Source organism: Amblyraja radiata, chromosome 1 (genome assembly GCF_010909765.2).
Source record: "Amblyraja radiata isolate CabotCenter1 chromosome 1, sAmbRad1.1.pri, whole genome shotgun sequence".
Lineage (NCBI taxonomy): Eukaryota > Metazoa > Chordata > Chondrichthyes > Rajiformes > Rajidae > Amblyraja > Amblyraja radiata.
In genome coordinates, this window is record NC_045956.1 from 36639254 (window position 1) to 36663197 (window position 23944).

At 45.4% G+C, this 23944-nt stretch overlaps 1 protein-coding gene across 1 annotated transcript in view; it reads right to left on the minus strand.

The window, feature by feature from the left end:
• LOC116972967 (malate synthase, glyoxysomal-like) overlaps positions 1–23944 on the minus strand; it is an 81400-nt gene that overhangs the window by 24357 nt on the left and 33099 nt on the right. The window contains exons 7-9 of the mRNA XM_033020575.1: positions 5960–6019; positions 3731–3887; positions 170–368 (exon numbers count right to left, since the gene is read on the minus strand). Coding sequence (XP_032876466.1) covers positions 170–368; positions 3731–3887; positions 5960–6019 — 416 coding nt within the window. The remainder of the gene's footprint in view (positions 1–169; positions 369–3730; positions 3888–5959; positions 6020–23944) is intronic.

Here is a 23944-nt window from a genome sequence, read left to right on the forward strand (position 1 = left end):
AACCACTGAATTTTCCTCTTGGATACGAGATAAAATGGAATTTATTGGAAACAACAGTACTTCAAAAACAGTAATTTTGAAGGAAAACATTCTAAAAGCAGATTGTATTTTGGATGTGAAGCTTCCCACACCATCACTATTCATTAACTTTAAATGCAGCTGCACATACCGCCTGACCTTCGCCAAGACACTCTGGTAGTCCAAGCCTTCCTTGTCCCGTGGCAGTAACAGAGCTGCCATTCCTCCTGTGGCCAAGGCACCTCGCTTATGACAAGTCTTTATCAGAAGGTCCATGTAGCTCTTCAAAAACATTTTCTCTATATTCACATATTTACTGCGATCCGGTAAAAGGAATTCCCGTCGATGTCCTGGAAAATGGTGTTTGTGAAATAAAATGCACTTCTGTTTCCTTATGATTCAACCCGTTTGTTTCTGGTAATCTGGCATCATCTCAAAGTCAGGATCATAATCACAAACAGCTCAGCTTGCTTCATACTATGACTTACCCTAAACTTTCACAGGGGATAGCTACCAATTCCAAAAAAATGGCAATACTAGTTTAAATAAGTGCAAAAGCTAAAAAAAAGTATGTATGTGCGTATAATACACAAAAATACAACACAACTACTAATATCTTAAGGTACACAAAAATGCTGGAGAAACTCAGCAGGTGCAGCAGCATCTATGGAGCGAAGGAAATAGGCGACGTTTCGGGCCGAAACCCTTCTTCAGACTGATGGGGGGTGGGGGGCAGAAGGAAGGAAAAAGGGGAGGAGGAGGAGCCCGAGGGCGGGGGGATGGGAGGAGACAGCTCGAGGGTTAAGGAAGGGGAGGAGACAGCAAGGGCTAGCAAAACTGGGAGAATTCAACGTTCATGCCAGCCAGACGCAAGCAACCCAGGTGAGGTGCTGTTCCTCCAATTTCCGGTGTTGCTCACTCTGGCAATGGAGGAGACCCAGGACAGAGAGGTCGGATTGGAAATGGGAGGGGGAGTTGAAGTGCTGAGCCACCGGGAGTTCAGGTAGGTTATTGCGGACTGAGCGGAGGTGTTCGGCGAAACGATCGCCCAACCTCCGCTTAGATTGGAAATGGGAGGGGGAGTTGAAGTGCTGAGCCAAGTGGGGAGGGGGTGGTACGGGAGGGAAGGGAAGGATTGACAAGGGAGTTGCGGAGGGAGCAATTTCCGCCACCTCCAACGTGACCCCACCACTCGCCACATCTTCCCATCTCCCCCTATGTCTGCCTTCCGCAAAGACCGCTCCTTCCGCAACTCCCTTGTCAATTCTTCCCTTCCCTCCCGTACCACCCCCTCCTCGGGCACTTTCCGTTGCAACCACAAGAAATGCAACACCTGTCCCTTCACCTCCCCCCTCGACTCCATTCAAGGACCCAAGCAGTCGTTCCAGGTGCGCCAAAGGTTCACCTGTATCTCCTCCAACCTTATCTACTGCATCCGCTGCTCTAGATGTCAGCTGATTTACATCGGGGAGACTAAGCGAAGGTTGGGCGATCGTTTCGCCGAACACCTCCGCTCAGTCCGCAATAACCTACCTGAACTCCCGGTGGCTCAGCATTTCAACTCCCCCTCCCATTCCCAATCCGACCTCTCTGTCCTGGGTCTCCTCCATTGCCAGAGTGAGCAACACCGGAAATTGGAGGAACAGCACTTCATATTCCGCCTGGGTTGCTTGCGTCCGGCTGGCATGAACGTTGAATTCTCCCAGTTTTGCTAGCCCTTGCTGTCTCCTCCCCTTCCTTAACCCTCGAGCTGTCTCCTCCCATCCCCCCGCCCTCGGGCTCCTCCTCCCTTTTTCCTTCTTTCTCCCCCCCACCCCCCATCAGTCTGAAGAAGGGTTTCAGCCCGAAACGTCGCCTATTTCCTTCGCTCCATAGATGCTGCTGCACCCGCTGAGTTTCTCCAGCATTTTTGTGTACCTTCGATCTTCCAGCATCTGCAGTTCCTTCTTGAATACTAATATTCCGGAAGTGGCGGCGCCGGGAACGGCTGCGGCTCGCCTGCAGTCCGTTTGTCTTTTACTTTTTTGTGTTGTATTTTTTCGTTTTGTCTAGTTACGTTTTTGGTTTTTAGGTCGTGTTTATGTGGGGGGGGGGGGGGGGGGTGGAGGGTGAAACGGGGCTTGCTGTCTCTCCCTTCGGGGGAATACGACCTTTTTGTCGTATCCCCCTTCTCTGCCTCCGTCTACACTGAGGCCTAATGGCGGAGCTGGCGATCTCGGGACTCTGGAGGCAGCTGACAGGACTCGCCCTGAGCTCCCGTGAGGGTGGCCCAGCCCGGGGCTGGAACTGCGCTCTCGTGAGAGCGGCCTGGCGAGGGGCTGAGAGACTTTCCCGTGAGGGGCTGTGGCCCGTCGGAGTGGCCCAGCCCGAGGGAGAACGGCACTCTCGTCGGAGTGGCCCAGCCCGAGGGAGGAACGGCACTCCCGTCGGAGTGGCCCAGCCCGAGGGAGGAACGGCACTCCCGTCGGAGTGGCCCAGCCCGAGGGAGAACGGCACTCCCGTCGGAGTGGCCCAGCCCGAGGGAGAACGGCACTCCCGTCGGAGTGGCCCAGCCCGAGGGAGAACGGCACTCCCGTCGGAGTGGCCCAGCCCGAGGGAGAACGGCACTCCCGTCGGAGTGGCCCAGCCCGAGGGAGAACGGCACTCCCGTCGGAGTGGCCCAGCCCGAGGGAGAATGGTACTCACATGAGGGCGATCCGGCTCGGGGCTGGAACGGTGCTCCGGTGGCTGGGACGGCGTTCTGAGGCGGTGACCTGAGTCCGGGGTTCAGCCGCGGGCCGGCGGCTGCGTGTGCTGGACTGGAGGGCGGCAGCTTCGACCACCCCCGGGCGTGTTTGAACCGGCCCGTTTGTGGGGTTCGGTGAGCCGCGGGACTGTTTATGCCATCGCCCGGTGGGGAATCGCCTCAGCGCAGAGGGATAAGAGGAGGGAAGAGACAGTAACCCTAAGATTTTTGCCTCCACCACAGTGAGGAGGTGCTTGGAGGATACACTGTGGTGGTGTTAATTTGTGTTTATTGTTGTTTATTATTGTATGATTGTATGTATGACTGCAGGCACGAAATTTCGTTCAGACCGTAAGGTCTGAATGACAATAAAGGTATTCAATTCAATCAATCAATTCAATTCAATCTTAATATGTTCAAGTAAGAGTCAAGAGTGTTTTATCTATCTTCGGTATAAACCAGCATCAGCAGTTCCTTCAACACTGAGTTCATAGGAATACAGCATTACCATTTACTGCTCAGAAACAAGAACAATCTGGCCAATACTGATACTTATGCTCCACACCAGACTCCTCCAATGCTTCATCTCACTCTCTCCATATCTATATATACCTTTATCCTTCATATAGCTTTCCAGACTTCCTTTTGCCTAAACCAGAAAGGGTGAAGTTACTTTTACAGAGCACCCTGTGTACAGAACTTTCTGCCGAATTCCAGTTTGGATTCATTGTGGCCGTGTTAAAGTTACAACCCCAGTTTTAGTTTGGAGTGATGTTGAGGTTTTTTTGTCTTTACTCCCACTATTCTGCCCTTTTTTTACCCTCTCTCCCTCCAAATGCCGAGGTACATTCTATAAAAAGACAGAAAGAAAATTAAGAAATAATTTGCATCTGTGCAGCTTTTAAGTACACTGCAAACCTCAGCCATTTAGGATCAACCAGGTAATGATTCTTCCAAAGTGTGTATTATTAAAATATGCCTGCTCACCAAATTTGTTGACAAAAGAGGCTGAATAATCCCAGATTCCACAGTTTAGTCCAGCAGAATGGTCTCGTAGCTCATAGAGAATCTCTTCCATCTCAAAAGCAGCTAAGATATTTTCTATTAAGACGGTAGCTTTGATGGAGCCATTTGGTAAACCCAACTGAAAACAGTAACACAATGATGTCAATGTTATTTGGCTATTTGTCTGAAGTAAGATCTCGACTTGGAACGTCACCTAGTCATGATCTTCAGAGATGCTGCCTGACCTGCTGAGTTATTCCAGCACTTTGTGTCTTCTTTTATAAACCAGCATTTGCAGATCCTTATTTCTAAACTTCTAGGTTAATGTTGCTGCCTTGCAACGGACTATGTTCTGAATTTACTCAGACTCTGATGTATATCCAGGGTGAAAATAGATATCAGATCCATGTGTTCACTTACACTAAACTCCAGTTAATTTCATGCTTCTGCATTGAATGTCTATTACAGTTATGAAGGTAACTTATATTAGGGTGTCAAAATTGTCAGGTCGAGGTGGTGCTCCCTCATGTTAGCTACGAGAGTCTGTATGTTGGACTAACTGTCCTATCAATGGTAATATAATGGATGGTGATGTTCATTAATGAGTTTGAGTTTGAGTTTAGTTCATTGTCTCGTGTACTGGGTAGATTGAAAAGCTTTTGTTGTGCACTAACCAGTCAGTGGAAAGACAATACATGATTTATTTTGAGCCATCCACAGTGTGCAGATACATGATGCAGGGAAAACAGTGAATAATGTTTAGTGGAAGATAGTCCAATCAAAGATAGTACTAGAGTCTCCAATGAGGTAGAAAGTAGCTCAGGACTGCTCTCTAGTTGTTGGTAGGATGGCTCAGTTGTCTGAAAACAGCTGGGAAGAAACTGTCCCTGAATCTGGAGGCGTGCGTTTCAAAACTTCTATACCTTTTGCCCAATGGGAGAGGGGAGAAGAGGCAGTGACAGGGGTGTGACTCATCCTTGATTATACTGGTGGCCTTGCCGAGACAGCGTGAGGTGTAAATGGAGTAAATGGAAGGAAGATTGGTTTTATGGGATGGTCTGAGCTGCATCCACAATGGAAAGTTTTTTCATGCAGAATTTCACACTGTTAAATGTTGCTAAATGTTACACAAACATTACGCTGCTCACTGGGAAAAAATATGAAGATACAAAAACAGCTGCAGTGCAGAGAACCATCAATATTTTAGCGAAATAAAAACTTAAGAGTCAGTTAAACCTAAGAGCCACACCCACTACTTTCTACAGGACCTTACCAAATTACCCACAGCCTTCTACACTGAAAGCAAATAGTGCACCAAGCAGTAGATGGCAGCAACTTAAAACAATGTAAGATTTTATAAAGGTTACAGATACATTTTATATTACAGGTACACAAAAATGCTGGAGAAACTCAACGGGTGCAGCAGCATCTATGGAACGAAGGCGTGTCAATTCTTCCCTTCCCTCCCGTACCACCCCCTCCCCAGGCACTTTCCGTTGCAACCGCAAGAAATGCAACATCTGTCTCTTCACCTCCCCCCTCGACTCCATTCAAGGACCCAAACAGTCGTTCCAGGTGCGACAAAGGTTCACCTGTATCTCCTCCAACCTCATCCGCTGCTCTAGATGTCAGCTGATTTACATCGGGGAGATTAAACGGAGGTTGGGCGATCGTTTCGCCGAACAGCTCCGCTCAGTCCGCAATAACCTACCTGAACTCCCGGTGGCTCAGCACTTCAACTCCCCCTCCCATTCCCAATCCGACCTCTCTGTCCTGGGTCTCCTCCATTGCCAGAGTGAGCAACACCGGAAATTGGAGGAACAGCACCTCATATTCCGCCTGGATTGCTTGCGTCCGATGGCATGAACGTTGAATTCTCCCAGTTTTGCTAGCCCTTGCTGTCTCCTCCCCTTCCTTAACCCTCGAGCTGTCTCCTCCCAGCCCCCCTCCTCCTCCTCCCCTTTTTCCTTCCTTCTGCCCCCCACCCCCCATCAGTCTGAAGAAGGGTTTCGGCCCGAAACGTCGCCCATTTCCTTCGCTCCATAGATGCTGCTGCACCCGCTGAGTTTCTCCAGCATTTTTGTGTACCTTCGATCTTCCAGCATCTGCAGTTCCTTCTTGAACATTTTATATTACACATTGGTTCACACGGACTCTCAACAATTTACAATTTGGTTTCAGTCCTATTTTATAACTACTTTAAAATCATACCTTCTTTTGAACCCAGACAAATATTTTATTCCACAATCTGGCCTCCAAATGGCTTTCAACCTGCAATTGGGCAGAATAGATGATAAATAAATAAATCTGTAAACTTTGGTGATAATATTTTGCAGGACATGAATTTGATCAACATATTTATCATATCATGTTGAAATGGTAAAGAGTTAAATCATATGTACAAATGTAATGCAATTCAGAGAATTGAAGCTGCAATATTTATGGACAAATTGCTGGTCTCGATCCTTTTCATCAAACAGGACGAATGATTGTAAGATGTCACCTATCCATGTTCTCCAGAGATGCTGCCTGACCTGCTGAGTTACTTCAGTGCTTTGTGTCTCGATATATGATTTTAAAAGAATCCCATTTTATATTTTTGATGTACAGCAGGCAGTGAAGAAAGCCAAAAGGAGTTGAGTATAGGAGCAAAGAGGTCCTCCTGCAGTTGTACAAGGCCCTAGTGAGACCACACCTGGAGCATTGTGTGCAGTTTTGGTCTCCAAACTCGAAGAAGGACATTCTTGCTATTGAGGGAGTGCAGCGTAGGTTCACAAGATTTATTCCCGGGATGGCGGGACTGTCATATGTTGATAGATTGAAGCGGCTGGGCTTGTATACTCTGGAATTTAGAAGGATGAGAGGGCATCTTATTTAAACAGGTAAGATTATTAAGGATTTGGACACGCTAGAGGCAGGAAACATGTTCCCAATGCCGGTGTAGTCCAGAACCAGGGGCCACAGTTTAAGAATAAGTGGTAAGCAATTTAGAATGGAGATGAGGAAAAACCTTTTCACACAGAGAGTTGTGAGTGTGTGGAATTCTCTGGATGCTTTCAAGAGAGAGTTAGATAGAGCTCTTAGGGATATGGAGAGAAGGCAGGAACGGGGTACTGATTGTGGATGATCAGCCATGATCACATTGAATGGCGGTGCTGGCTCAAAGGGCCGAATGGCCTACTCCTGCACCTACTGTCTATTGTTATGTCTGGCAGCAGCATTTATTGCTTTAGATCAATGCATTTAATACTTCAGGTTTATTTGTCCTCTCTAATTTGCAAATAAAAATATACTTAAGCAGTTGGATCTTCCTCACATTCCAAACCACCAACCAGGTAGAGTCAGTAATAAATGATTAATAAGGCAATGTTGACAATTTATAGTGATCTCTTTAGCAATGATCATTGTGGTGATTGATTTTACCATTTCCCAAATAATTTTGAGTTAGAAAGAACTGCAGAGGCTGGAAAAATCGAAGGTAGACAAAAAGCTGGAGAAACTCAGCGGGTGAGGCAGCATCTATGGAGTGAAGGAATGGATGACGTTTCGGGTCGAGACCCTTCTTCAGACTGAAGAAGAGTTTTGACCCGAAACGTCACCTATTCCTTCGCTCCATAGATGCTGCCTCACCCGCTGAGTTTCTCCAGCTTTTTGCCTGAATTGAGTTAGACATCCTTTCACAAATGCTGCCTGGCTCATTGATTTCCACCAACTTTGTTCTTTACTCAAAATTCCAGCAGCTGCAATTTCTTATATCTTGTCCCTGCTTTGGAACAGTTCTGTGTTTGATATTTTTTGTTTTTATGATACATTGGAGTTGAGGTTATAGTCTAGAGATATAACATGGAAATTGGTCCTTCAGCCTACCGAGTTCACGCCAACTATCGACTAACCGTTCACACTAGTTCTATGTTACCCCACTTATCATCCACTTCTTACGCATTAGTGACAATTTACAGTGGTCAATTAACGGACAAAACCGCACATCTTTGGGACGTGGGAGGAAACGGGAGCACTCAGTGGAAACATATGTGGTCACAGGGAAAACATGTAAACTCCACACAGACAGCACCTGACAAAGTACAAAGTGAATTTACAGAAAACTCTGCTTTAAGTGTCGAATAGGTCAGGAGTACACATTATTGGCAACAATGCTGAATACAAGATTCAACTGTCAGGATCGAACCCGGGTTTCTGGAATTGTGAGGGAGCAGCACTACCAACTATGCCACTGTGCCACTTCAGATTGCTGGGAGTGTTCATTTAAAGATCCAACTATGGGCTGGACTTTGGTGGAGCAGGAAGCCATTTGTCAAACAATCTGCTATGCAGCGGTTTTAGGCTATTCTTTCCCCATAAATTGTGGAAACTGAAAGATTACAGAGAGCAAACCATCCAAGCCATTGGGAATTTGTTGAAAATAAGGCAACCTGAACTACAAAGTTGCTGTGGTGAATGTTGATGTTTAAAATTTATTTGGGTGTCTTGTTGCTCTTTATTGGTATGACTGTATAGCAAATCAAATTCCTCGTATGTTGCAAAACATACTTGGCAAATAAAGTACTATTATGATGGTTATGATTAAAACTGTGAAGAGTTTAAATTAAAAAGAGTGGACAACATTTAAACAGGTGCAGTGAGTAAAATATAGAGAAAGAAAGGCAGAAAGAAAGAAAGGTGTCGCAAATTAGGGAAAGGAAGGAAAATAAAACAATTATTGATATTAAGAATCATACTTCTAAAATGTTCTAAAACAATGCATCACATAAGGGAATAGGACTCCAAAATATAATGGTTTATTCCCTGGGAAGAGAGGTTAACAAGCTATTAATATTATTAATAAGTGGTGAGTCTCTGGAATTCTCTGCCACAGAAGGTAGTTGAGGCCAGTTAATTGGCTATATTTAAGAGGGAGTTAGATGTGGTCCTTGTGGCTAAAGGGATCAGGGGGTATGGAGAGAAGGCAGGTACGGGATAGTGAGTTGGATGATCAGCCATGATCATATTGAATGGCGGTGCAGGCTCGAAGGGCCGAATGGCCTACTCCTGCACCTATTTTCTATGTTTCACAATAAAAACTATTTACTTATTATTCACTCAGTTATTGGTTTCAGAAGCAATTAATATACAAATGCAGTAATCTAAGTAATGTTTCAGAAGGTTAATCGCAAAAAGACTTTTTGATGAAGCTATTACAGTAGGTATGTTGCAAAGCCTACCTGAAGCGTCTTTGAAAATCTGCCGCTGCGGGTGTGCGCGATTTTGGCGCCGTTTAGAGGGGGCGGGTTTAAAACGCGATTTTCTCTAGGCTGTTCAAATCGAAGATGTTCAGCCTAGTTAATTATTAACAAAAAATCGCTGGAAGACCCCGTCGCAAAAGCTATTATTAGTTTTAAAGGCCTCGTATAATAGTTATAGTAGTTTAAAAATCAATCTCTAAACCCGCGACCGCCAGCAACCGCAGGGTCTCATAAAGCAGACAGCTGAAGGTATGCTGTATATTTTTACATTAAAAATGACTTCTAAAGATCCCTTTATACAAAGTTTAATATTGCGAGTAGCTCATTTTGGGTCCATTATATCGCGCAGTATTTTTCTGGGCATTTGGGGCACAAATCTACCGCAATATGAACGTTCTAAACCAGCGCGTTCCACAGGGACCCACTGGAAAGCTGATTTAAATGGGCATTTATTTACAGCAATTGAACACTAAATTCCTTCCATTTGGCCTATAAATTAATGTAAATGAGATTTAAAAATCATGTTTTATTGTGAATTATTTGTGAATATTATTTGGACATTTAGGCTATTTAAAAATGTTAATCATTTATTAAGAAATGGATAGATGTTTAGATCTAGTAATTGAAGTCTGAAATTAGCTACAATTAGGTAACTAACTAATTATATGCTTTAATTTCAGGTCATCCAAGTAAGATTATTTTATATTTGTTTCAGAATGCTTCAATCTATGATAACTGAAAATTTCATTCAGTTCTCTTAATTTTTAAGAAAGTTATGGGCTTTTGACTGTTCACGATCACAGCTTTTTTGTTATGTCCATAGAAAATCAATAGGGAACAAGATGCTAATTTCCGAGTATGAAAATGGCCATAACTTTTTAAATACTTGAGATATGTAAGTGAATTAGGTGTCAAATTAAAATTATTTTTATGCTTTATCTGATGGGATAAATTACAGACTTGATTTTTAAAATCTCAAAATTTTGTAACATTGCTAATTACAGGGCTCGAAATTAGCGGTTGCCCGGTTGCCAATGGCAACCTAAAAGCCATGCCATTTTGCCCTGCTAGGCAAGCACCTACCGTTTAATTCTGAGTGAGCCCCTCTCTATTTTTCTCTCTCTCTGTCACTCTCCGTCTCCGCCCGCTATCCGTGTCCATGTCTCGGGTCTCCGTCCGCCGGCACGGCCGGCCACCTTACACATGCGCACAACCACAGCCAGCACCAAAGATCCTATAGTGAGGAGCTTTGGCCAGCACATCATCGGCAGTGGTTGTGCGCATGTGCCGCCCTGCACATGCGCACTGCCACTGGTTGGCGTCGGCCACTTTCTGGCTGCCATTGCTGTCCACTCGCCGCGACCGCGACCGCTGAAAACCAACGCAGAATCACTCGCTGGAGCTGGAGAAACTCCCTGGTAACTTCTTGGAGTAACTCCCTGGTAACAGGAGTAACTCTTGCTTCTTGCTTTCCTGGTCCTCCAAAAATATTCGAAATGGAATTTAAACAGAATTTAAACACCACCACCACCAAACTCTAAAAAATAACATTTTATCTGTTTATTTATTGTGTATATATATATATATATGGTTTATGGTATATAGACACAGTGAACTTTTATCTCCTGTTCTGTATTATGTTTACATATTCTGTTGCGCTGTAGCAAGCATGAATTTCATTGTCCTATCTGGGACACATGACAATAAAACTCTCTTGACTCTTGACTTGGACTTAAACAAAAAAGGGTTCTTGGGGGAAAAAAGAGCTACATTAAATTTAATTGCTTCTGGTTGGGTACCTATAGTAGGATGAAGACTATTCCATGCTTTAATTGTGCGGCGGAACTCCATGGAGCAGCCAGCATCTCTGGATAGAAGAAATTGGGTGACGTTTCGGGTAGAGACCCTTCTTTAGATGCCCTCTGGTTTTAGTGTTTTAGTTTAATTTAAACATACAGCGTGGAAACAGGCCCTTCGGCCCACCGAGTCCACGCCGACCACCGGTTACCCGTACACTGGTTCTATCCCACACATTAGCGACTTAAGTCAAGAGTCAAGAGTATTTTCTTCTCTCATGCCCCAATGAAATCCTTACTTGCAGCAGCCCAACAGAATATGTAAACATAGTACTCTGTAAACAATGTTATAAACGAGAAAAGAAAACAGTGTATATTTATATATGAATATATAACTATACACACACACACACACACTTACACACACACACACACACACACACACACACACACACACACACACAATTTCCCTCCTGGGATTAATAAAGTTCTATCGTATAGTATCGTGTGTGTAGGAAAGAACTGCAGATGCTGGTTTAAACTGAAGATAGACACAAAAAGCTGGAGTAATGGCCGGCTTGGAATGGCCGCGGGACTCTGCGAGCGCACGCCGGGGGCTCCAACAACAAGACCCGGTGCGCGACCTTGCATCACCCGGCGTGGCTTTAATGGCCGCGGGACAATTCGCCATCGCCCGCCGGGGGCTTTGACTTTGACTCTGACATCGGGGGGAAGAGTGCAGTGGAGAGAAGTTTTTTTGGCCTTCCATCACAGCAATGTGATGGATGTTTATGTAAATTATGTTGTGTCTTGGGTCTATTTGTTTGTAATGTATGGCTGCAGAAACGTCATTTCATTTGGACCTCAAGGGGTCCAAATGACAAATAAATTGTATCGTATCGTATCGTATCGTAACTCAACAGGTCAGACAGAATCTCTGGACAAAAGGAAAATATTATGTTTTGTGTTGGGTCTGAAATAGGTTCCTGCACACCTTTGGAATGTGGAAGGAAACAAGAGCACCTGGAGAAAACCCATGCGATCAAAGGGAAAAGGAGTAAACTCCATACAGACAGCACCCATATTCAGGATCAATTCCGGGTCTCTGGCAATTTTAGGCAGCAACTGCGATAGTCTTGAACTGAATTAAAACATACAGTAGCTGTAAAGGGGGACATAGCATCACTTAGAGATTTAAGACTGAAAATGGATAGTTTCTTTTTTTTTAGTAACCAAAGTTATCAACGTATAATTTTATTTGTGTTGGAAAATAAAATATAGTGGCACAGCTGGTGGACTTGCTGCCTCACACGCCAGAGATCTGTGATCGACCCTGTCCTCGGGCACTGTCTGTGTTGAATTTGCACATTCTCCCTGCGAGCATGTAGGTTTCCTCCCACATCCCAAAGATGCATTGGCTTTGTAGGTTAACTTGTCTCTGTAAAATTGTCCCTAATGTGTAGGGAGTGGGTGAGGAAAGTGGGATATAAACATAGAAACGTAGAAAATAGGTGCAGGAGTAGGCCATTCGGCCCTTCGAGCCTGCACCGCCATTCAATATAATCATGGCTGATCATCCAACTCAGTATCCTGTACCTGCCTTCTCTCCATACCCCCTGATCCCTTTAGCCACAAGGGCCACATCTAACTCCCTCTTAAATATAGCCAATGAACTGGCCTCAACTACCTTCTGCGGGAGAGAATTCCAGAGATTCACCACTCTCTGTGTGAAAAATGTTTTCCTCATCTCGGTCCTAAAAGATTTCCCCCTTATCCTTAAACTGTGACCCCTTGTTCTGGACTTCCCCAATATCGGGAACAATCTTCCTGCATCTAGCCTGTCCAACCCCTTAAGAATTTTTAAAGTTTCTATAAGATCCCCCCTCAATCTTCTAAATTCTAGCGAGTACAAGCCGAGTCTATCCAGTCTTTCTTCATATGAGAGTCCTGACATCCCAGGAATCAGTCTGGTGAACCTTCTCCATACTCCCTCTATGGCAAGAATGTCTTTCCTCAGATTAGGAGACCAAAACTGTATGCAATACTCCAGGTGTGGTCTCACCAAGACCCTGTACAACTTCAGTAGAACCTCCCTACTACTATACTCAAATCCTTTTGCTACGAATGCTAACATACCATTCGCTTTCTTCACTGCCTGCTGCACCTGCATGCCTACTTTTAATGACTGGTGTACCATGACACCCAGGTCTCATTGCATCTCCCCTTTTCCTAATCTGCCACCATTCAGATAATAGTCTACTTTCCTGTTTTTGCCACCAAAGTGGATAACCTCACATTTATCCACATTATACTGCATCTGCCATGTATTTGCCCACTCACCCAGCCTTCCAAGTCACCTTGCAGCCTCCTAGCATCCTCCTCACAGCTAACACTGCCCCCCAGCTTCATGTCATCCGCAAACTTGGAGATGTTGCATTCAATTCCCTCGTCCAAATCATTAATCTATCTATCTATATATTACTAAAAGTCTGATCTTGACCGCTTTTGGCCCACTATGCTGCGATTTCCGAGAGAACGCCGCCACCTACGGCCGTTATTTTTGGCCACCTCGATCAGAGCCCACGTCTGCCTTCCTGGACCAGAGTATTTTTCCCATCGATGAAAAATCAGAGAAAAATTAATGTTTAAAAAAAATTCACCATTCTCTCTGCTGGAGGGAGGGGGAGGGACTATAAAACCAGGAAGTGGTGTGCCTCAATCAGTCTCTTCAAGCTGGAGGGCACTCTGAGCTCTGAATGACACTGAACAAATGTCTACACAACTGTGAGTAAGTACCCTTAATGTGGTTTGAAAATGAAAATATGGTTAGTTTGAAGTAAAAAAGCACTGCCTGCAAATGGTTGTTTGGGGGGTTTGGGTTGAAGTAAAAAGAAACTCTCTCTCTCTCTCTTCCCTCCTCTCTCTCCCCACCTCTCTCTCTCCCTATCCCTCTCTCTTTCTCTCTCTCTCACCCCCTCTCCTCCTCTCCCCCCTCTCTCCTCTCCCCCCTCTCTCCTCTCCCCCCCTCTCGCCTCTCCCCCCTCTCCTCTCCCCCTCTCCTCTCTCCCCCCTCTCTCCTCTCCCCCCTCTCTCCTCTCCCCCCCCTCTCGCCTCTCCCCCTCTCCTCTCCCCCTCTCCTCTCTCCCCCCCTCTCCTCTCTCCCCCCCTCTCCTCTCCCCCCCTCTCCTCTCCCCCTCTCCTCTCCCCCTCTCCTCTCCCCCTCTCCTCTCCTCTCCCCCCCTCCCCCCCTCTCTCTCTCTCCCCTCTTTTTCTCCCCCTCCTCCATCCCCTCCCCCACCGTTCCTCCCCTAAAGCCCCCTCCCCCCCACACACCCCTACCCCCTTCCCTCCACCTCCCTGCTCCCCAGCTCTCCCCCTCCCCTCACCTCACCCCTCTCTCCCCTCTCTCCTCCCTCCCCCCCTCTCTCTCCCCTCCCCTCCACACCCCCTACCCTCTTCCCTCCACCCACCCCCACCCTCCCCCTCCCTGCTCCCCACCTCACCCCCCTCTCAGCACCCCCTCTCTCTCTCCTCCCCTCCCTTTCCCCTCTCACCCACCCTCCCTCTTCTCCTCCTCTCCACCCCCCTCTCCATCTTGCCCCTCTCTCTGTGTCTCTGTCTCTCTCTCTGTGTCTGCACCTTCTCTCCCTGCCCCCCCCCCCCACCCAGTAGATAGGGTGGTTATGGGGTAAAAGGAGCAAATTAATAATATTAATATAATATCAAGGGGAGTAATTAGCGTGAGTGCGGGGGGGGGGGGGGGGTAGTTAGTGTGTGTGATGCTGCAAAGGGTCTGCACTTGGTCTAGTATATATTGTAAATAGCTGGGGTCCCAGCACTGAGCCTTGCGGTACCCTTTTACTCCTAACAGAACTTGTGTGAATGGGGAGACAGAAATGCTGGAGAAACTCAGCGGGTGAGGCAGCATCTATGGAGCGAAGGAAATAGGCGACGTTTTGGGTCGAGACCCTTCCTCAAACTGATGTGACAGTTGGCTGAGGGAGAGCTGGGAAGCGGAAGAGAAAGCAGGGCCGACCTGAAATTTTCATACTGCTGGGGTGTAAACTGCCCAAGCAAAATATGAGGTGCTGCTCCTCCAATTTATGGTGGGCCTCACTCTGGCCATGGAGGGCCCAGGACAGAAAAATTGGATTCGGAATGGGAGGGGGAGTTGAAGAGCTGAGCCACCGGGAGATCAGGTTGGTTATTACGAACCGAGCGGAGGTGTTGGGCAAAGCGATCGCCAAGCCTACGCTTGGTCTCACCGATGTAGAGCAACTGACACCTAGAGCAGTGGATGCAATAGATGAGGTTGGAGGAGGTGCACGTGAACCTCTGCCGCACCTGGAAAGACGGCTTGAGTCCTTGAATGGAGTCAAGGGGGGAGGTAAAGCGATAAGTGTAGCATTTCCTGCGGTTGCAAGGGAAAGTGCCAGGAGAGGGGGTGGTTTGGGTGGGAAGGGACAAAATGACCAGGGAGTTATGGAAGGAGCGGTCTCTGCGGAAAGCCGGCAGGGGAGAAGATGGGAAGATGTGGCCAGTGGTGGGATCCCGTTGGTAAGCTGGAGAAAATCAGTGGGTGAGGCAGCATCTATGGAGCGAAGGAATAGGCGACATTTCGGGTCGAGACCCTTCTTCAGACTGATGTCGTGGGGGGGGGGGGCGGGGGGGTCGGGAAAAAGAAAGGAAGAGGCAGAGACAGTAGGCTGTGAGAGAGCTGGGAATGGGAGGGGAAGGAGGGAGAAAGCAAGGACTACCTGTAATTGGAGAAGCCAATGTTCATACCGCTGGGGTGCAAACTACCCAAGCAGGTAGGGAATTGAAGAATGCAGGTGAACAGAGGGATCTGGGAATAACTGCACAGTTCCCTGAAAGTGGAATCTCATGTAGATAGGGTGGTAAAGAAAGCTTTTGGTGTGCTGGCCTTTATAAATCAGAGCATTGAGTATAGAAGTTGGGATGTAATGTTAAAATTGTACAAGGCATTGGTGAGGCCAATTCTGGAGTATGGGGTACAATTTTGGTCGCCTAATTATAGGAAGGGTGTCAACAAAATAGAGAGAGTACAGAGGAGATTTACTAGAATGTTGCCTGGGTTTCAGCAACTAAGTTACAGAGAAAGGTTGAACAAGTTAGGGCTTTATTCTTTGGAACGCAGAAGGTTAAGGGGGGACTTGATAGAGGTCTTTAAAATGATGAGAGGGATAGACAGAGTTGACGTGGATAAGCTTTTCCCACTGAGAGTAGGAAAGATTCAAACAAGGGGACATGACTTGAGAATTAAGGGACAGATGTTTAGGGGTAACATGAGGGGGAACTTCTTTACTCAGAGAGTGGTGGCTGTGTGGAATGAGCTTCCAGTGAAGGTGGTGGTGGCAGGTTCGTTTTTATCATTTAAAAATAAATTGGATAGTTATATGGACGGGAAAGGAATGGAGGGTTATGGTCTGAGCGCAGGTATATGGGACTAGGGGAGAATACGTGTTCGGCACGGACTAGAAGGGTCGAGATGGCCTGTTTCCGTGCTGTAATTGTTATATGGTTATTATATGGTTATAAAATATGAGGTACTGTTCCTTTCGATTTGCGGTGGGCCTCACTCTGGCCATGGAGGAGGCCCAGGACAGAAAGGTCGGATTCGGAATGTCATTTGGCAACCTAAAAAGCTACCCAGGTTGCCCGGCTGGCAACAGGGAAAAAAAGTTAAGCGAGAGCCCTGTATTAGCAGAGTGCTACAGACCGCCAGGAGCTGCTGATAATTTGCATTTCGTGTAAAATCTCATCCTCCCTCCACGTTGCTGGTCATTTTGTCCATACATAAAAACCTGTGTCATTCTTTTCGACAAAACCAGGCAATTGTCTCCGTTCCAATGTTGAGATATAAGTGTTAAAACACGCATTTGTATTCCATGTTTCATGATCGTGGGGTGCCCCGGGGTTATAATCCAAAGAGTTATTTGCACTCCTCTAATGTTGAGGAAAGTTTTTACTATTTCGTTGCCATTCACTTTAAACCAGCTTGCAGTTCTTTTGCACTTTACACCTGTAGATTGGCTACAGCATGTTAGCCAATTAGAATGCTTAGCAATTATAACCCCGCCTAATTATAACATTCATAGTGTAAGATCCTACCCACTGTCTGCCAGTTAGAGTAGCAGTGTGAACGTGTGATGACCTGCTATGTAGTTGATGACCTGAACAATAGAGATGCTTGTGTTTCAACCTGTGTGAGTTTAAACTCTTTACATGGTGTCAGATTATCGGGTCTACCCCAATCTGTCTGTTTACCGCAATTTATTTTGTTTACCAGTTTTTATTTGTGTGTATTTTTTGTGATTTGGGGATATGGCTAATTCTTGTCGAAAGCTTGTGCTCGATTCTGATGTCACCGAGCGATGGCGAATGTTCGAGAAGGACTACTCTCATTATATCCGCTTTGTTCACCAAAACGATCCCAATTATTTGAAGGCTTCATTACTGTTAAATTTAGCGGGTCCGGAGGCTATGATCTGCGCTGACTCATTCGAATTTGCACCTGCCCAACTGGATGTGAATGGACGGGTATTGGTGCCAGCAGAATCTATAGACACCAGTGTTGCTGAGAAAGTTTAGAGAACTGGGTGACCTGCCGTCTAACAGAATCCTTGAGAGAACAAGATTTTTTGCCCGAGTGCAACAGGCTGATGAGACTGTGGAATGATTCATCAGTGATCTGAGACACATCAGCTTTCGATGCAGAGTTGGTGAGCTCACAAATGAGCTAGTTCGAGATAAAATTGTGGGAGGAATGAGCGACCGAAAGTTGCGAGCTGAGCTGCTACGGAATGCAGAACTGACTTTAGAGCAGGCTATTCATGCTTGTCGGATGGCTGAGACTGTAGCACCACTGGCTGATTTTGATAGCGTGAATGCTAATCACCAGTTAAATGTGAATTTGGCTAGTTACTCTCAGCAAAGATTTCTCAACGCGTCCAGCAAAGTTCAGAACATGCCTAACACGAGGTGCACAAACTGTAACTATTTCCACCCAGGGGGCGCCAATTTTGCGTGGCCCATGGGAAAGTATTTCATAATTGCAAAAAACTCAACCACTTTGCAAATTGTTGTCAATCTAGCGGGAGTACAGCTTCAAGGACGAAGCTGCACCTGATTCAACAAGACCTGTCAGATTCAAATTCCCATGAACAAGACGAACTAGACTGTGGAACAGCATCCCTCTTCCCATCAGAACTGCCCCCTCCATCGACTCCTTTAAGTCGAGACTTAACTCATCTTTACTCTCAAGCCTTTCTTGACGTCCTCTGAGGGAGGGCTATATGCATGTATTTATGTATGTACTTAATCTATGAACCAATGTTGTATAACGTTAGTACCTCCATCAATGTAAAGCACTTTGGCCAACGAGAGTTATTTTTTAAATGTGCTATAGAAATAAAAGTGACTTGACTTGAATCTTCCCACGGGAACGACTCTGATAACACAGACACTGAGTCTACCATACTTTCCCTAAACCTGCGCACCCCAGGAAAAGTCACTGATCCTGCTGTGACCATGATAATCAATAACAAACCGCTGATCGACAAAGTCCCGCGTGAACGTCATGTCACTCAAATTGTTCAACAAGATAAGAACCACTGAGCTCATGAAAAAAGACTCCTCCACTTTACATGCTTACGGAGGGGAAATTCTTCACCCGCTGGGCAAGTCCAATTTCAAATGTAACATCAATGAACAGACCAAAGACTTGCTATTTTACATCGTTCAGCCAAGTTCTGAAACCCTGCTAGGCATCGATTCGTGCCATGACCTGGGTTTGGTCTATTCACTGGGTTTGGTGTGCTGTTCACAAACTCTGTTTGACAGAGAGACCTACCAGAGAGATGCTATCCAACTACAAAGATTTGTTTGACAACCAACTCGGCAAACTACCTACAATATACATTGTCGACCATACAGTAGCAATGTTACAAAATTTTGCGATTTAAAAAATCAAGTCTGCAATTTATCCCATCAGATAAAGCATAAAAAGAAGTTTAATTTGACACCTAATTCACTTTCATATCTTCAGTATTAAAAAGGTTATGGCCATTTTCATACTCGGAAATTAGCATCTTGTTCCCTATTGCTATTCCATTGACAACACAAAAGCTATGATCGAGGACAGTCAAAAGCTCATAACTTTCTTAAAAATCAAAAGAACTGAATGAAATTTTCAGTTATTATAGATTGAAGTATTCTGAAACAAATATAAAACATCTTACTTGGATGACCTGAAATTAAAGCATATAATTAGTTAATTACCTAATTGTAGCTAATTACAAAATTGACCGTTGTGACGGAAATAGTAATAAACACCCAGACTGCCTTGAAAATTCAAAAATGTGATATTCTCAAGATCTGAACTTTAATATTATTGTATTATATGCTGTAAGTCCGTAACAGATACGTAAATAAATTACAATTTCTAGCAATAGGCCAAGTCTTTATGGAGAAGATCAGTTGCTAGCTGGTACATTGGCATATCATAATCAGTAGCATCATCATACTCCTCAGATTGTAACCACTAAGCAACTCTGTACACCTTGTTTTTCCTTAACTTTTAAATTTTGGCATTGTAAACTACAAGTTTCTGCTCTTCAAACCACACATGACATGCCTATCGGCCCACTACTTTCCCATTAACAATGTCCTGTAGATTCAATTTCTTAAGAAAAGGATAATTTTAAAAGGAAAATTTTTTTTAATAGCCCAAGTATCCAAATAACAAACTAATCCCATTCCAACAAGAATTCACAATATAACATGATTTTTAAATCTCACTGTCATGAATTTATATCCCAGATTGAAGGAATTTAATGTTTAATTCCCATAAATTAATCTAGAAACATCCACGCAATATAATTAAAATTATTGATTTTTTGCACAATACATGGGACTAAAACTGATATTTAGTCTAAAAATATTGACTATGGGTAGACAATAACACAAAATATAGACGATTTAGAAGCTCTCATGACATGATTGTCCAAAAAAAAAGCATTAAAATCATCTTGCGAGTGGGTTTTTCTGGAATGCGATCGATTGGAACGTTGCATTTGCGGTGAATTTGAACCCCATATCGGCAGGAAAAACACTGCCGGTTCGTATGGGGCCCAAATCACATTTTTGCTAATGAAAATTAGATTAAAGCTATCCGAGAAACAAGTTTATATGTAAAATACACGACTTATGTTTTGTCCCCTTCATGCGATTCGTCCCGTTCGATTTTATAATTTAAAAATAAATTGGATGGGAAAGGAATGGAGGGTTATGGTCTGAGTGCAGGCAGATGGGACTAGGGGAAAATAATTGTTCGGCACGGACTTGTAGGGCCGAGACCGCCTGTTTCCGTGCTGTAATTGATATATGGTTATATGGTTAGAAGTCGTTTTTTATTTTAATGTAATTATTGAATTGTCTCGCGATTAAATAAATTTAAAAATCGGGAATGGAAGTGCGAACGATTATTCTTCAGCGGCTTAGCAGCCTGAGGAAAGCCGCCTCCGATAAGCAGGAGAAAACGGAATTTTAATCCCGCCCCCCCCTCAAAGGCGGCAAAGTCGAGCACACGGCCAGTGGCAGAACTGCAGCACCACTGAAGGTAGGTTTTGTAACATCGCTACGTACAGTCACCCCAATTGTATGCGCCCCTCACCGCGTTCCACATGGTACGCGTGAGAAAATACACGATGAACTGAAACGTATGGTCTCCATCGGAGTCCTTGCCAAAGTCAGCAAGCCCTCTGATTGGGTTTCCACCATGGTTGGCACCTCAAAGAAAGACCAGAAAGACAATCCTAAAGATTTGAATACAGCAATTAAACGCCAACACTACCCCATGAGGACCACCGAAGACGTCGCTGCAGAAATCAGTAACGCAACAGTTTTCTCAGTCTTGGATGCCAAAATCTCATTCTGGCAAATCCCGTTAGACTGTGTCTTCATCGGCATTAACAACGTTCGCCACCCCGTTCGGCCGTTACTGCTTCCTAAGAATGCCATTTGGCATCAACTCTGCCAGCAAAGTTTTCCAGCGTGCAATGGAACAATTGTTTGCAGAATTCCCCTGTGCTATCATAGTTGACGACATTCTAGTTTATGGCCGTGATGCCACCGAGCATGATGCAAACCTATGCAAATTACTGGACCGTGCCAGAGACATTCATTTAAAACTGAACCCACTGAAGTGCAAGGTCAGGGTTCCCAAATTCACTTACGTTGGTCACGTGTTCACTAGCAATGGGCTAAAACCAGATCCGCTGAAGACTGCAGCAATCAACGAGCTGCCAGTACCAACTGCCGTCACCAGTCTGCAACGATTTCTAGGCATGGTCAACTACCTGGGAAAGTTTATCCCCAATCTCAGCGAATTGTCAGCCCCCCTGCGTCAATTAACTCACAAGGACAACACCTGGTCCTGGTACCAAAACCACCAGCGAGCTTTTGAGACTTTAAAACTACAGCTCGCCAGTGCACCCATTCTGTCCTACTTGAATCTCAACCTGCCAGTTACAATCACCTGCGACGCATCCCAGTATGGACTAGGCGCTGTATGCCTGCAGACCTCTTTCAACGGCGATGTCATGCCAGTATCCTACGCTTCAAGAACACTAACGGATACTGAACTGCGCTATGCCCAGATAGAAAAATAACTGCTTGCCGTGGTTTTTGCCTGTTCCAAATTTAAAGACTTCATTTTCGGCAAAACTTTCACGGTAGAAATTGATCACCAACCGTTGGTCACAATCCTGAGCAAGCCGATTCATGCAGCCCCAGCAAGACTTCAACGCATGATGATGCAGCTACAACGATTCGACTTCCGCATTGTCTACAAAAAAGGTAAAGACATGCACATCGCAGACACTCTATCTCGGGCACCAAGCGCTATTAGCGAACAACATCCTTTCGAACAAGAGGAATTCTCCGTTCTGAAGGTTTCCTTCGTTCCTACTGACCGCCTGCGTCACCTCGCCGAGCACGCTGCCATGGATAAGACCTCCCAGCCGCTAACCTCGATCATTAAAGGCGGCTGGCCAAACAAACAATCCAATACCCCCGTTGAACTGAGACCCTACTTTCTGGTACGCGATGAACTTGTGCTACAGAACGGAGTGATCGTAAAGAGTCACAAGATGGTCATCCCCCCTTCTCTGCGTAATAAGTACTACGAGGAGATCCATGGTGGCCACCCAGGTGTTGAGGCCACCCTACAACGCACTAAAGAAATGATCTACTGGCCCGGAATGACCAAGTACATTCGGGACAAAACAGAGTCATGCGCGATCTGTAACAGGTAAGCACCACACCAGCAAAAACAACAGCTGCTGTCCCAACCTGCCCCCTCCCTACCATGGTAGTCCGTGGCTGCCGATATCTTCGACTGGCACGGGAAGCACTATCTCGTGTTAGTGGACTCGGTTCGAAATTGATTTTCTACCAACCATCTCCTCTGAAATAGTTATCCAGAAACTCCGGCAGCACTTCTCCGTACATGGCATTCCATCCCGCCTTCAGACTGACAACGGGACTCAATTCACCAGCCAGAAGTTCAAAGACTTTGCAAAGCGCTGGAACTTTAAACATGTCACCAGCAGCCCAGAGTACCCACAGTCCAACGGACTTGCCGAACGCGCTGTTTGCAGCGCTAAACAACTTATGGAACACTCTTTCCTGGCAAAATCTGACGTCTACCTAGACCTGTTGAACCTGAGGAACATTGCCAGAGACAGTGCTTTAGGCTCTCCAGCCCAACGACTGATGTCCCGGCGAACAAGACCTCCTCTGCCTGATCACTTAAAGCCTAAAGTTTTTTGCCCCACTGTAGTACAATCAAATCGAGACGCGCAGAAACGTGCCTACGACAAGACCAGCAAACCAGTTAAACCACTGATCCAAGGCCAAGTGGTTCGTTTGCAGACGGACAAAGGACATACCAAACTGGGGTTCGCAAAGGAGCCAAGGTCCTACCTTGTCGATGTCGGCGACACCATCTACAGACGCAACCGTCAACACCTCCTTCCAGTGAAGGAACGACATTTGGCGCTCCAGGGTCCTGGCGCCCCTCCACTGAACTTTAAAGTGATTGCTGTTCCAGTCGTTCCAGTGCCTGCAGCTGCTGCCCCCCACCATTCCCCGCGTCGGTCTGCACCCACTTCCTCCCGGTTCACCGGTACCCCCACGACGGTTTTCCCCTACGATGTCTCCCCAGAGCCCTATCGGCTCGCCCAAACGTGCCCTAAACTTTTCGAAAGAAAAGGTTGATGAGACCGCTCCCTACCAGACGAGGACCGGGCGGGTTAGCAAGCCGCCTGTTAGATACGGCGACTACGTTTAACCTCATTATTATTAGATGTGGCATTTCGCATTTAACAATTTATTTAAGAATCTTAAGAAAGAAATTAGAAAAGCTAAAAGAAGATATGAGGTTGCTTTGGCAAGTAAGGTAAAAGTAAATCCGAAGGGTTTCTACCGCTATATTAATAGCAAAAGGATAACTAGGGATAAAATTGGTCCATTAGAGAGTCAGAGTGGCCAACTATCTGCAGAGCCAAAAGAGATGCGGGAGATATTGAACAGTTTCTTTTCTTCGGTATTCACCAAGGAAAAGGATATTGAATTATGTGAGGTAAGGGAAACAAGTAGAGTAGCTATGGAAACTATGAGGATCAAAGAAGAGGAAGTACTGACACTTTTGAGAAATATAAAAGTGGATAAGTCTCCAGGTCCGGACAGGATATTCCCTAGGACATTGAGGGAAGTTAGTGTAGAAATAGCAGGGGCTATGGCAGAAATATTTCAAATGTCATTAGAAACGGGAATAGTGCCGGAGGATTGGCGTACTGCGCATGTTGTTCCATTGTTTAAAAAGGGGTCTAAGAGTAAACCTAGCAATTATAGACCTATTAGTTTGACGTCAGTGGTGGGCAAATTAATGGAAAGAATACTTAGAGATAATATATATAAGCATCTGGATAAACAGGGTCTGATTAGGAACAGTCAACATGGATTTGTGCCTGGAAGGTCATGTTTAACTAATCTTCTTGAATTTTTTGAAGATGTTACTCGGGAAATTGATGAGGGTAAAGCAGTGGATGTTGTGTATATGGACTTCAGTAAGGCCT